The sequence below is a fragment of the Gymnoscopelus braueri genome (assembly GCF_963280865.1).
Source record: "Gymnoscopelus braueri genome assembly, chromosome: 15".
NCBI lineage: Eukaryota > Metazoa > Chordata > Actinopteri > Myctophiformes > Myctophidae > Gymnoscopelus > Gymnoscopelus braueri.
This window is the reverse complement of record NC_137620.1, coordinates 9,067,033-9,080,830: the sequence shown is the minus strand read 5'-3', so window position 1 is coordinate 9,080,830 and position 13,798 is coordinate 9,067,033. Positions and strand designations below refer to the sequence as shown.

General features: G+C 41.2%; 1 protein-coding gene across 1 annotated transcript in view; it reads right to left on the bottom strand.

Annotated features, from left to right (window-relative positions):
- Positions 1-13,798, bottom strand: part of focad (focadhesin) — a 110,195-nt gene that overhangs the window by 73,175 nt on the left and 23,222 nt on the right. Inside the window, exons 6-8 of the mRNA XM_080451202.1 lie at positions 12,244-12,345; positions 11,669-11,882; positions 4,406-4,615 (exon numbers count right to left, since the gene is read on the bottom strand). Coding sequence (XP_080307328.1) covers positions 4,406-4,615; positions 11,669-11,882; positions 12,244-12,345 — 526 coding nt within the window. The remainder of the gene's footprint in view (positions 1-4,405; positions 4,616-11,668; positions 11,883-12,243; positions 12,346-13,798) is intronic.

Below are 13,798 nucleotides of genomic sequence, written 5' to 3'. Positions count from 1 at the left end.
CTTTAAACTAGCGACTGGAAGCATAGTATTTATGACAATGTTTATTAAGGTAAGAAAATCAACTTTAAAGTTTGTCAAAATCCCAGCCACTTGAATGGAGAAACATTCTGACACCAGCAGGGTTATAGACCATGGAGTCCTCAAATACAATCGTCAGATCTAGCTTCAACTGCAGCTAACAAAGCTACAAAACGACGAGTGTTGTTTTAACCGTTTTCACTCACTTTCCGCTCTCCACACACTTCCTGCTTGTAATGGGTGGGAAAGTAATTATTTCCGTCAGCCAGTTTCATGTTCTTTTTAATCTGAGGCTTTCTATTTTTCTCTCTTGTCGGACGCACGCTGACGTCAGCAAGCACGTAGATCAACACTTCAAACAGCGATGCAGCGACAGATATCGTTGCTGTCGCCTGTCGGGCAGAAACCTCTTATCTCCATATTTAAACTTTTTGTGTTTTTTTGTCGATTAACACCCTACTTGATCATACTACCGTGTCACACAAAAAAGCATCAAAAGTAGCCGATCCACAAGCTCAATGTTGTGAAGCGACACGTTTTGAGCTTGTAGATCTGCTAAATTAGACAGAGACGATAAGCTGTGTGGCTTTGTATCTTTGTACCTTTTGTATCTAATTAATGATGGACAGTTGTGTACGTTGTATACCTTTAGAGAGATCATGAAGCAACAGGAAAACTGTGCTCACTACTAGCTTTCCGTTAGTACAGCCTACTACACAGTGTGGTTGATATCTATCAGAAATTAGATGAACTTAATCAGATAATAAAAATGTGTTACAACACGCCTAAGGAGGGGGTTTGTGTGTGTGTGTGTGTGTGTGTGTGTGTGTGTGTGTGTGTGTGTGTGTGTGTGTGTGTGTGTGTGTGTGTGTGTGTGTGTGTGTGTGTGCGTGCGCGTGTGTGCGTGCATGCGTGTGGGTGTGTTTTTATTGGTGCACAGAGTGTGAGCTGTCATATGTGATAAATATAACAGTGCTGTCAACGATTAGGACATTGAAGATACGTATGTCTTTAGTCAAATACCTACAAGAAGAATTCATGTCATAAAGGTAAAAATGGCTGTGGCTGAGCATTATGAAAACATTGAGTTCCAAGAGGAACTACGACAATGAGACCACGACGTACGAACACCTTGATCTCAAAAACATAGATGACGCGATCTATGAAGATCTTAAGACCAAGAAGGAGAAAGTTCTACAGAAGAAAGAGCAGTCTGGTAAGAGATGTTACTAAAACAAATCAGATAATATCGAGTGAGATCGCCGAACGATTTAACACTGGTTGCTTGTTTCTCTACCTGGCAACACCAAGTTGCCAGGTTCTGGAAAGAAACAAGCAACCAGTGTTAAATCGTTCGGCGTTACCGGTAGCCTCTCAGGAACTTTCAGCGCATGTTTGACTATCATGAGACTCTACAATGAGTAGTAGTAGAGAAAAAAATAACTTTGCATCGGTTATAATAGACGAATTTCCCTAAGCCACGCGCTCCCATTATGACAACGGAGGGGGTTGAAAAAATGACGACAGGGGAATCTCTGGAAAAAAACAATGCCACTTTTTACGTCGGTAGGTGAGTAACGACACATCAAAGATAACACTTAAAATGTCCGGAATTCTCCTTTAAGTTCCGCATCTATTACAAACTCCCCCTTCTCACCTACAAATGTCTCAATGCTCTGGCTCCACAGTACCTCTCAGGCCTTCTCCATAAACACACTCTGTCACAGAGCTGGACCTCCTCTCTGTCCCCCAAACAAGCAAGCAATCAGTGTGGCTATATTTATCAAAATGGTATTAAATGTTAAAATACAAACCTACTACACTGTTACTAAGACATTATGTCCAGTTAATCTACAGTACGTCTAATATGTAGAACAGTGGTTTACAAACGGTGTGTCGAGTCACAATGGTGTATCATGAATACAGGTGTGACCTGGACACAAAGTTTCGAAACCACTGAGAATATTATTGAGATCATGATTGGAAATATTTATTTATTTATTCATTCATAATTTTTCAAACACATTTTCAAAGGTGCCAAAAATAGCCAATCTACAACAGCTTACAACACATTGCAATGTGACGCGTTGTGAGCTTGTAGATCAGCTAATTTCGCAATGAATACTGGTGTGCCGTTTGAAAATCACTGAATATAAAATGAGGTCATGATTAAAAAAACTAACAATTTAGAGTGAAAAGACATCCTTGTAAAAGTATTGTACTAATTAAATGCTCCTAATCCTCAAGGTACTGGATGTTTGGTGAGCCTCATGTTGAACGCAATGAGCCTGAAAAAGGCCATTACTCTAATTCAGAAGAAGACTGTGTTGAGTATTATGATGGGTCTCAGTCTCATCCTGGATGGAACGATGCAACGTGTTCTACCAATTTTGCCTACTGGATCTGTGAAAGAGTTGTGTACTGAAACCATGTTCACAATGTATCAGTTAGCTGGTGTCTTGGTACAGCTACATGATGGCTGTGTTTACATGTGGTAGTTTGTGTGTTTGCTTTGGTTTGTCTGACTTGCAGTTCTACCTCATTTGCACTGTAGACATTATATTACGACTTATATTCATGTTTTCATTATTTAGTTACAGGGGAGCCAATAGAAAGTGAATAACATTAATTTAACAGCCACATGTTCCATTTTAATACCATGTTTCATGTGTTTCGTATTTTTTTAATTGTTATTATGCATCTATTTCTCACCATTTTCTCAAAAATGTTAGGCATTTTATTTCATTTTACTTTCCATTTAAGTTTGTTATTGATTATGTACTTTAAATATTTTAGCAGTATGCATACAGTAGAAGAGGTTAAGTGCTTTCTAGGTTCAACCACTTAAAACAGTCCAAAGTCCGGCCCGAGGACCAATCGTGGCACAAAGGCAGATTGTATTAGTCCCGTCGCTTCCTTCCTAAAATGTATGCGGAACAATCATGTGAAAAAAAGAGTGTTTTGACATGAAACTGGGTTATTTCTCAATAAAATTTGTTAAATTAAGCTGGATTATTTCTCAGTAGAATTAGTTAAATAAAACTGGGTTATTTCTCAGTAGAATCTGTTCAATGAAAGTGGGTTATTTCTCAGTAGAATTTGTTAAATGAAGCTGGGGCTGGAGTTAGGATTATTAACTGCTTGTTCCTTGCTTTGTTTCATCAACTCTTTGCCTGCCACTGACTAGTTCCCACGTCAGATTCTACTAAGGCACAGCCTGCCACTGACGAGGTTGACAAGTTTTGTGTTTTCAGTAGTTTTCCACCAGATGGCACTGTTCGCTACCCTATGAATGATGCTTTCACTGCCAGATGACAACAGACCGCAATTGATGTAATTTTCATTTTTTTAACGCTTGTTTACTTCCTGTTTATTTCCGGTGGGAAAATGCCTTTATCTCCGTTCCTGTCCAACTGGCCACAACTAGGCACCGGATTACCGTGACCGGATAAAAAAGATTTCGAGACCTACGAGACCCCTGTGCGTGTAATGAGGAGATCGCCGTGAGGACAGCGATCAAGGAAAATATTCCATGATTTTGGAAGGTTGGTAGAATCGCTCGTTTTCGCTGGCAGTAGCGTCACACTATTACAGTATTACTCTGGCAGTTAGGCCTGTCCCCGACTAAGGATTTGTAAAGTCGAATCTGATTGGTGACTAATTGCCAATAGTCGACTGGCAGTCGACTAATGCAACACCAAAAAAAATAAAAATATTTATATATATATTTTTTTTTAGACTGAGATTGGCTGTCGAATCAGTCTGATTCGACTGCCAATCTCTCAGTCGAATCATGCAAAAAAAGATGTTATGCAATAGAGGAACATTCCAAGTGGGCTGTAGGGATGCTTAGTGTCTGATTTCACATATACTATTGGTTTCTCCCAATAAATCATGATGTATATCCTATTTTTGGCAAACTATTAGTTAATTAATATAACAAACTAGGCCAATCTCAGTTTAAATATTTATTTTATAATTCGACTAAGAGATTGGCAGTTGACTCAGACACCCCTCGACTAATTAGTCGACTATTCGACTACTAGAGGTCAGGCCTACTGGCAGTTAACACATTGCGTGCCAAGGAGGTATATATACGTCCTTTTTAAAAACAAATCATGTTTTCAGTGATTGCGCTAGAGGGCGCTCTTCCGCAACCTATGAATGATCCCTTGACTGCGAGCAAAGGAATGGACGGATGTGACGTCATCCCAAAAACATTCGCTTCCGTCCACTCCTATGTTATGAGATGTAGAAAAATACATCTTGCTCGGATTTCTTCTTTTTGGGTGAAAACGAGCCTTATTCAACTGCCGATAACAAAAGAATAGACGATTGCGGTACATGTGTTTTTGTTCCGGTGGATAGACGAGACACTGGCACTCACCTCTTTGCAGGTGGGTAGGAGCTGCTGCAGCAGGCTGATCAGGGGTCCACAGTTCCCGCTGAGCTTCAGGCTGACGTGACAGGCGCACAGCAGCTGCAGGGCCAGGCGCGCTCCTTCTGCCCTCCAGCTCTGCCCAGGCGCGCTGACCACCAGGGGCAGCAACGTCTGCAGGAAACCGTGGAGCTCCAGCACCGCCTCCACGCTGTCCACCTGCGCACACCATTCATAACAGTGGTGGAATAAGTACTCAAATGTTTCACTAAGTAAAAGTATCAATACTGCAATGTAGAAACACTATCGTTACAAGTAAAAGTCAATTCAAAATGAACTTGAGTAAAAGTTCAAAAGTAAAAGTCGAGAATGTCTTATTTCACAAGTTTTCAAATGCATAAAAATCTTTTGTAAATGAAAATGAAAATGAGCTTGTATATCTGCAATTTTTTTAAAGATCGAAACAATTTGTGCAAATCTTTTTTTAAAGCGAACATTTTTAACTCCAATATTTGCTTCTGGGGGTGCCTGGAACAACATATTGTACAAGCTCATAGCGCTATGAGCTTGTAGATCTGCTAGAGTCAGAATGTAATTTACATAAAGAAATACTGAAATATAGTCCTTTAAACATACCTTTAGTTTAGGCGGAAATTGTACTTTTGTAGTGAGGACTCCTCTACTTTCCCTCATTTAGAAAAAAAACATACATTTATGTCAAATAAGCTGTTACTGCATAGCCTAAGATGCTATTAAACAATAACCAGTGGTTGTATGGAGAGATCTAGTACAGTTTTATTGCAAATGAGACTTCTTTAGACATACCCCTAATCACAGTATTCCATTTGTGTAATGCTTCTCTGTATTGAGGCCTGCAATTCTCCACACTATGAAACATGAAACTATGAAACATACACAGCAATCATGTGTGAGTGTGATTGAATATGGTGCTGTACTTTGCTCACATACATAATTGCCTCAACATTGCCTGAAATGTTGCCCCAAAATCACAAGAATAGATATTCAGGGAGCCACAATGCCAACTGAGAAGGAATTTGACTTTTAATTTGATTTGGACTTTTATTTGGTATATATAAAGTACAAAAAGTAAAGTGTTATTCCAATACTTTTTGTAGTATTAGGTGTAAAAGTTTACCAAAGTTTGACCACTTTTAAGGCGTTATTTTCAAGATGGTGTCCAAGATGGCCAAAAAAACATTAAAATAGCTTAATTCCTTCATTATGTATCCTAGACAAGTACGTTTTGTGTCTAATCCCATGTTTTGGGGGCCTGGGAATCCATCCACTGGACCAAATTGCAGAGATACAATTAGATCATTGTGAAATCCAATATTTTGTGACTATTAAAACACTCTGAAATGGTCAACCGCTTCACTAATTATATAATAAATCTCCAACTACTTATATTTCTTTTTTACTGGAACAAGGCTTCAAGATATTATATATCCTCAAAACACAACAAAACTAATAGTCACAATTTGCAGTAATTCAGAAGGTGGTGGCAGATAATATTGTCAGTTGATAGATAATTGTTTTCAATATTGAAAGGTTTTGGATAGCTCTGTGGATAAAATTTAGCCCAAACTAAATTCATCTTTGACTATACACCCCACCCCAAAAAAATGTCTTGCATTATGAACCAATCTCTCTGCACCCCTCCCCTTACCTACCCAACTGCATAACTCCTGCCCTACATACACGAGAATATATTTTTTTCTCGTGGACAAGCGCAGTGTCATCTTGTAGACACAAGATTTTGAAAAACATCAAATAGATGTTTTAACACATTAGGAAGGCAATCAGTGTGAGTGTGCAAAGAGGGGTGGGGGTGGTTATGGAGGTTAGTGTAGAGCTGTCAGAACCGAGTATCTACTGGGTGCCTAGACAGAGGGCAGTATGGGTGGTGGGTCTAGAGTTTAGTGGGCCTAGGGTTCCCCTCAGGTGGGTAGAGGGGAGTATGGGGGTCACTGGATTGTTCCCTGGGCACTTGGAGCGCAGAAGAGCAAAGTTAGGAGCCAAGGAGACCCTGAGCTTCTCCTCTCCCCCATGTCCGACGTGCAAAACCTCCAACAGAAATGATTCACCATTTCAACGAAGACAGTTTTGCAAACGATACATGAAAGATAAACTTGTATCTTTGCCAGATCTCACTCCAAGTGGCTTAGGGAGCCTGCGCTCTCCTCGTTCTCAGCTCCTCCAAAAGCAAATTAGCATTTGGGATACAAACGATTTGTAAGTCACGGCACGCTGGAGGACGGAGTGAGGAGGAGGCAGAAATTAAGGTATTGGAATTTAGCTAATGCGTGAGGCTGAGAGAAGTGTCCCTATGTCGCCTGGCTCACTGGATAGTCCCACTGGTCCCAAGTGGACCTCCACGCTGGCTCCCGAGATAGGCACTCCCGAGATAGGCTCTCTTGAGTTAGCATAGGTAGTGAGGACAGTCCCCAGTGGTGGTGGTTGTAAGACCTCCACATGTTGCAAGACTGTGTCATATACATATGTATGTATGCTGGCCCCAAATGGACCTCCTGGCGGGTCTGGCTGGCTCCTATGCCCGAGATAGGCACTCGTGAGTGGGCATAGGCGTTCGTGAGGAGGGTCGGCCCCCCCCCATAGTGGTGGTTGTAAGACCTCCACGTGGTGGTGCATGACTGTGTGTCAGGCAGACAAGGGTGTATGTCGGACTGGCTCACAGGAGAGTCGGTGGTGGCTGACCATTAATATTCCCAGGGGCCCCCAGTGACTTATCATTATGGCTCAGAGCATCCTCTCCCCTCTCCTCTCCTCTTAGTCTCAGGAATAAGGAGATGTTTGTGACAAGCACATCTGCACCTTATCCACGTCACACTCCTCCACCACCCCGGCCTTTTTTTGAGTGTAGCGTTGTGAGCTTGTACATCGGCTATTTTCACAATGTTTGCCTCTTTCTTACCTAATATTTGAGAGAATATTGAGTCTTAAGAGTACTTCAATTGTAACTTTAGAAATGTGCAGATACCCTGTATACACTTATACTGTATGTTGGTTTGTTTACTGTTGAGTGAGAAAACAATGTTGCACATCAAGCTAACCATTGTATAGATTTGTATTATATACCGGGAGCAGTATGGGTTAGCGCCCCAGGCTGTGTCTTCCGTGAGGAAGAAACCCAACAAACCCACGGTGAGGCCTTTAGGAGGGCCATTCCAGCAAACCGCAAGTGGAGCTAATACCATTAGACGGCCCAATCTAGTGGTATCGACCCAAGGAACCATCACGCCAGAAGGAAATGTTTGGATCGGGCGGTGCACCGGATCTGGCGCAGCGCTCAGGTCCTGGACCTGGTGAGACGAAGGAGGAGCCCGGCCAGGAGACAACCCACAGAGCCTAGTCCCTCCACATGCCAGAGCCTCCCCGTGTTCAGGCAGAGTACTTCCGGAGAAGCGGACTGAGTGGCCCTGTCTTTCCCTATAGGACTGACCGTGGGTAGCTACCTGGGATGTAAGTTGGGGCTTGATCAACCCCGGCTGGGTCACCTGGCAGAGGGTGTATGTTGCGAGACCCGAAACACCCTATGACCCCAGGCTACAACACTGATGATACATCCCAGGTGCATCCATGTGATGTATTCTTTATAGCCAGTCTATCACATTGGCAGCCATGTTTTTACAAATGTCACAGTACCACCCAGTAATAATTAATTTATTCCTTATTGGTATCAAAATAAATCTTGAAAGCTTCAACAGAATGTGAATTACATATGACATATCTACTGTTGATGAATTCACCAATCCTGGGCATTATGGCATGTAGAAAAGGGAGAAATGTCAAATTACATTGTTAAATATGATTATAACCAATTGCTTTAATATATAATTGTACTTAAAATCACTTGACTATAATTTATATATGCTAATTGGATTCCTAGATCACCAAAACATGGGGTTAGGCACCAAAATTACTTGTGTAGGGCAAATAATGAAGGAGTAATGGGCTTTTAAGGAACTGGTGGCAGCCATCTTGGAAATTTGACATTTCTAATGATCAGATTTTGGTAAACTTTTGATATGTAATTAAGTACACCTGATACTACAATAAACCATTGAGAAACCTATTGTTCTAATAATTTTTGGGTCAAGCCATATTTGCACCCACCTATAATGTTTTATTTCCAGAGAAGGGGTATGTCTAAAGAAGTCTCATTTGCAATAAAACTGTACTAGATCTCTCCACACAACCACTGGTTATTGTTTAATAGCATCTTAGGATATGCAGTAACAGCTTATTTGACATAAATGTATGTTTTTTTTCTAAATGAGGGAAAGTAGAGGAGTCCTCACTACAAAAGTACAATTTCCGCCTAAACTAAAGGTATGTTTAAAGGACTATATTTCAGTATTTCTTTATGTAAATTACATTCTGATCTGATTATCACTCTTTGGTGATGTAGGGTAGACACCTGGTTCATACCTCAGCAATTTTGATGAAGATAAGAGTGAGCATTCTCAAGTTATAGCATTTTTGGTCACCTTTGCCCTATTCGGATTTGCCTTTTTTAGAGATTGGGGTAGTTCTAAAGAATAGCCCAAAAACCTAATTTTGCCCCAAAATAAAATTTCACAACAATCCATTTCATTAATGGGAGACCCTAAAGATAAGAAAAAACATGGTTGTGTTTTGTTCTAACTAGGGTGGGGGTATCTCAAAAACTAAGGGCTTTTTTGAGGACTTGCTACAGGACTAAGCCAATAATGTGGCAGCGGTTCCAGTAGGAGACACAAAGAGTCTCCTTTGTGTCTCCTACCGGAACCGCTGCCTACCGGTCCGCTGGTCATGAAATTATTGGCTTGCTGTCGGTCAGAAGGAAACCTTGTATGTCCAAAACCAGTGTAGTTATTATCTAGAGATCTACAAAAGCTCACAGTGAGCTTGTAGATCTGTTTAATTGTTTGCTACTTTTGTGTAGTATGACAAAGTAGGGCATTCATTTCCACCCAAAAAATAATAATAAACTGTAAAAAGTTGACAAGATGAAAGATGGAGATACGAGGTTTCCATGCTCGACAGCAAAGATATACCGATAGTCAGCTGTAGTCAGTGCAGAGTGTGCAGCAGCAGCAACAGCAGCAGCTTTTAACACCGGATGTCTCCTTTAATCTGCCTTTCTGATCTCCTGGCGCAGTCTTTAACCCATTAATAACCGAGGCCGATTCTACAAATGTAGTTTTCTGAAAATCTTATGTCGCTATATCAGTGTTCATGTCAAGGACCCCAAAAATCAGATGCATCTCAAAATAATATTCCGTTCCAGCGACCCCCAGAAGAGTAAAAAATATTCGCTTAAAAATAAATTATACAGTATATTCAAAGATTTGCACAATAAAAAAATAGCAGATCTACAAGCTCATAGCGCAGCACAAAGTGACGCTCTATGAGCTTGTAGATCTGCTATTTTTGAATAGTATAAAATAGTGGTTAAAATGCTATAGTAACTAAAATGACACAGATGATTTGTGATTTTAATGGCTTAATACTGCCATGAATTACAGTATGTCATGCTTCCATGTTATCTTGATTTGATAAATGCATGGATGCTACTGTTTTTTTAACCTGCTGCTCACTTTAGGATGTGTATGCTTATTTTATTTATGGGATCTCCATATATGGGCATAAAAGGGACATGGACTGACAGCTACGGAGATATCCATATATGGGCATAAAAGGTGCCCATATTTGGGCATATACACAAACCACGGCAACTATGTCAACATGGCCATAAACAAAAGGGACATGGACTGACCCTAGGGGGTCCGCGGAGGTACTGCAGGGGGTCTGCGAAATTGTTGTTTGATTAACACATTGAATGCCAATCGCATAGATCTACGCGAACCTATTTAAAGCTGCAGCGTGCCAATCGCTTAGATCTACGCGAACTGCCGATTCGCGTTGATTTTTTCCCAGGTGCACATTCTGAATTTTTTGATCCATTTCCGGTTCCGGTTTGACAACCGGAAACGGAATTATTCGGGTTCCGGTTTTTTCGATCGTATCCGCTTCCTGTCTGGGATCCTGTCTAAAACTCGATTTTCTCGGTTGTTGTTTTTCTCCTCGCTGATCACTGTTTAGCGTTGATCCACTGTATCTTCAAGATGGCGGCTCGGATTTGGAAACCGTTTTCGCTGGCCGTTTCACACAGATCCCCTGTGTGTTTAGAACCAAATGAACGCGCACTTTTAACTTATTTAGCGAGGTCTGTGGCGACATGAAAAAAACAAAAAACATCAATAAAACGCTGGCACTGGTGAGTACATTATGATATTAACCTCTGGCATGGAATGTGTTAAACAATATTTTTGTTTGACAAAAAAAATTCAACTTTTTTTTATTTTTTCCCCCCAAAATGTCAAATTGTCTTTACACTTAACATTAATCCATAGCAAACAGATAAATGGAGGCACAATGCACAATAACGTATGTTTATACATATTTTGTAGAGAATTTTTTTAATAATACTTTTATTTTGCACACCTACTGGGGCAGGTGCGTAGGAGCAGGCAATATAAAACACAATTTTATACATAAATATACAATATGGTAGCCCCCCCTACCCTACGAGGTAGGGGGTCCCTGCTCCATCTCCCCATCAGTTTGGGGGTCCCTGGCCTGAAAAGGTTGAAGACCCCTGGGCTAGAGTTAAGATTCTCCCCGAACCCGACCCTACCCAAGCCGACGTTTTGCTAATTAGTATGCTAATTGGTATGCTAATTAGTCGGGCTGAGCCGAGCCTCTGGTCCATACATTTTCTTCTTCTTTTTTAAGTGAACTTTACTCGGATATCTAGTTCGTTGCCGTCCGAAAATGGCCAAAACTTCCAATATGTTTTGGCCATTATCTCTGGAACGGAAGGTCCAATCCGCTCAGTCCAAAGCTTGTTGGATGGGTGACTTTGAGGACATTAAGCACATAATGACACGTTCTCAGGTTTTTCTGGCCTAAAAGTATGGTAATTGTTCGGGCCGGCCCAGTTGAGGCCGGGCCTTAATTGTCAGGCCCGTTGAGAACTCTAATATATATGGGCATATCAGCATGCCCATATATGGGCATATATTGATGACATCAGGATCTCCATATATGGGCATAAAAGGGACTGACAGTTACAGAGATCTCTATATATGGGCATATCAGTCAGATGGGCGGTGCGACGTAGGTGTGCATACGGTATGTAATAAAAACGGGTCCCAAATAAAACCATTGTCTGGGATGCTCTCTCACCTGCATGTGTGGGACCATCTGGTAGAGGCAGCGCAGCAGGCGCTCAGAAACGCGCGAGGAGGACGGGGGGCTCTCCTCTCCGCCCGCGTGCCAGGCGGGCAGTAGGACCCTGAGGAGGCCGTGGCGGAGGAGGCCGTGCTGGGCGAGGCGCTGAGGCTGGCAGTACAGGTAGCGGAGGAAGGGCGCCAGCATGTCCACATAGACCGGCTCATCCCTGGATGGGAAAAACATTGTACAAACAAATTCAAAGGGTTTCTTAACCCAGTGGTTATCAAACTTTTTCATGTCAAGGACCCCCAAAATGATATGTATTTGGCTGCAAATGAGCCTAAAATTCCAAGTGCTTGCGGCCTGAAAAGTTTGGGAGATGGGAGTCCGCAGCCAAATACATATAATTGTGGGGGTCCTTGACAAGAAAAGGTTTGAGCACAACTTTAAAAAAAAAAGAAAAGTTTTTTCAGAAAACTGTTAGGATTTAGAAGACATATTTAGAATGAATGGGTTAAAACGAATGCAGATGAAGGAGGTATGAAGGTGGTGTGCAGTACAGTGGAGAGAGGATAAAGCCCCTATACCTGTCCACAGCCTGTTGGACGTAGTCATCAATCTCCAGCAGCAGGCTGGGCCAGCAATCCACACGGTTCTCCAAGGCCGTGATGTACGGATGGGGGCTGCCTCTGTAAATACACCACCACAGGACCCAGGGTTATTATTATTATTATTATACACAATTTACAACTGAGGCATTTAGCAGACGCTCTTCTTATCCAGAGAGACTTACAAGTGCAAAATCGGAATAAGTAGAGTAAACATGAACAAACAAACAAAACAACATGCTACCTAAATTACATTCTGTACATTGGAAACTACAGGATACCAGGTAATCTGTCTAAACAGCATGTTATCTAAATCACATTCTTAAAATTTGTGGTCAAGAAAAGCAAATGGCACAAAACATGAAAAAAGTGACATGTGCTATGTCTGCATAGCAGCTATTAAAAAAAAGTACGACTATGACTAAAACTAAACCTAGTCCATTCCTAAAACTAAAACCAACATAAGTGAAACTAAACTGAAATTAAACACTAAACTTTTACTAAAACATGCGACTATGAATAATGGACCATGGATGTGGTAGAAGTGCATTTGCATAATTATGTGGAGCATCCATGGCAGACACAACAACAAGGTCAAGCCCAAAGAGGAGTCTGGGTAATGTGAACCTGCAGGAAGGTCAGAGGTTAGGATGACAATCGGGCAGTGGTGGGAAAAAGTACTCACATTCTTTACTTAAGTAAAAGTATCAATACTGTAATGTAGAAATACTCTGTTACAAGTAAAAGCACGGAATTCTAAATGTACTAGAGTAAAAGTGCAAAAGTATTGGTACCAAAATATACTTAAAATACCAAAAGTAAAAGTATTCATTGTGTTTTCAAATGCATACAAATCTTTAGAAAATAGCAGATCTACAAGCTCTTGTGAGCTTGTAGATCGGCTATTTTCAAATTCCCGAAATGTATATAGGGCTGAAGTGGTGTATGCATGTTTTGTAATAATAATCCAAATCTACAAAGTAAGTAATTGCAGTGGAGTAAAAGTACAATATTTGCCTCTGAGATGTAGTGGAGTAGAAGTAAAAAATATTGGAAATTGTAAATACTCTAGTTAAGTACAAATACCTCAAAATTGTATTGCAGTACTTGAGTAAAAGTACTTAGTTACTTTACACCACTGCAATCGGGAGTGCGTTTGTGAGTGCGTGTGTGAGTGAGTGCGTGCGTGACCAGACGACAGGGTTTGCTTAACCCCCGATTGGCATCAATCAACATGTCTTGTAAGTGTAGGAGGAAGGAAACAGAGTGAGGACGAGTGTGTCTGTGACAGACACACTGAGGCCTAGCGTCGGAGTCCGGAACCGGTTCATAATATCACACCATCAGAGCTGGTCATACAATTACAATACCGGTGGTTCTCAAGCTTTTATTTTTATTTTCAAGGACCACCATAACTCTGTTATAACTCTGTTGAGTGTATATATGGAACCAAATGGACCCGTAAGGGTACATTTGGTTCCAGTTGTTACAATCCTGTAAAGGTCCAGCATTTTGACCCCCCTTAAGTAACGAC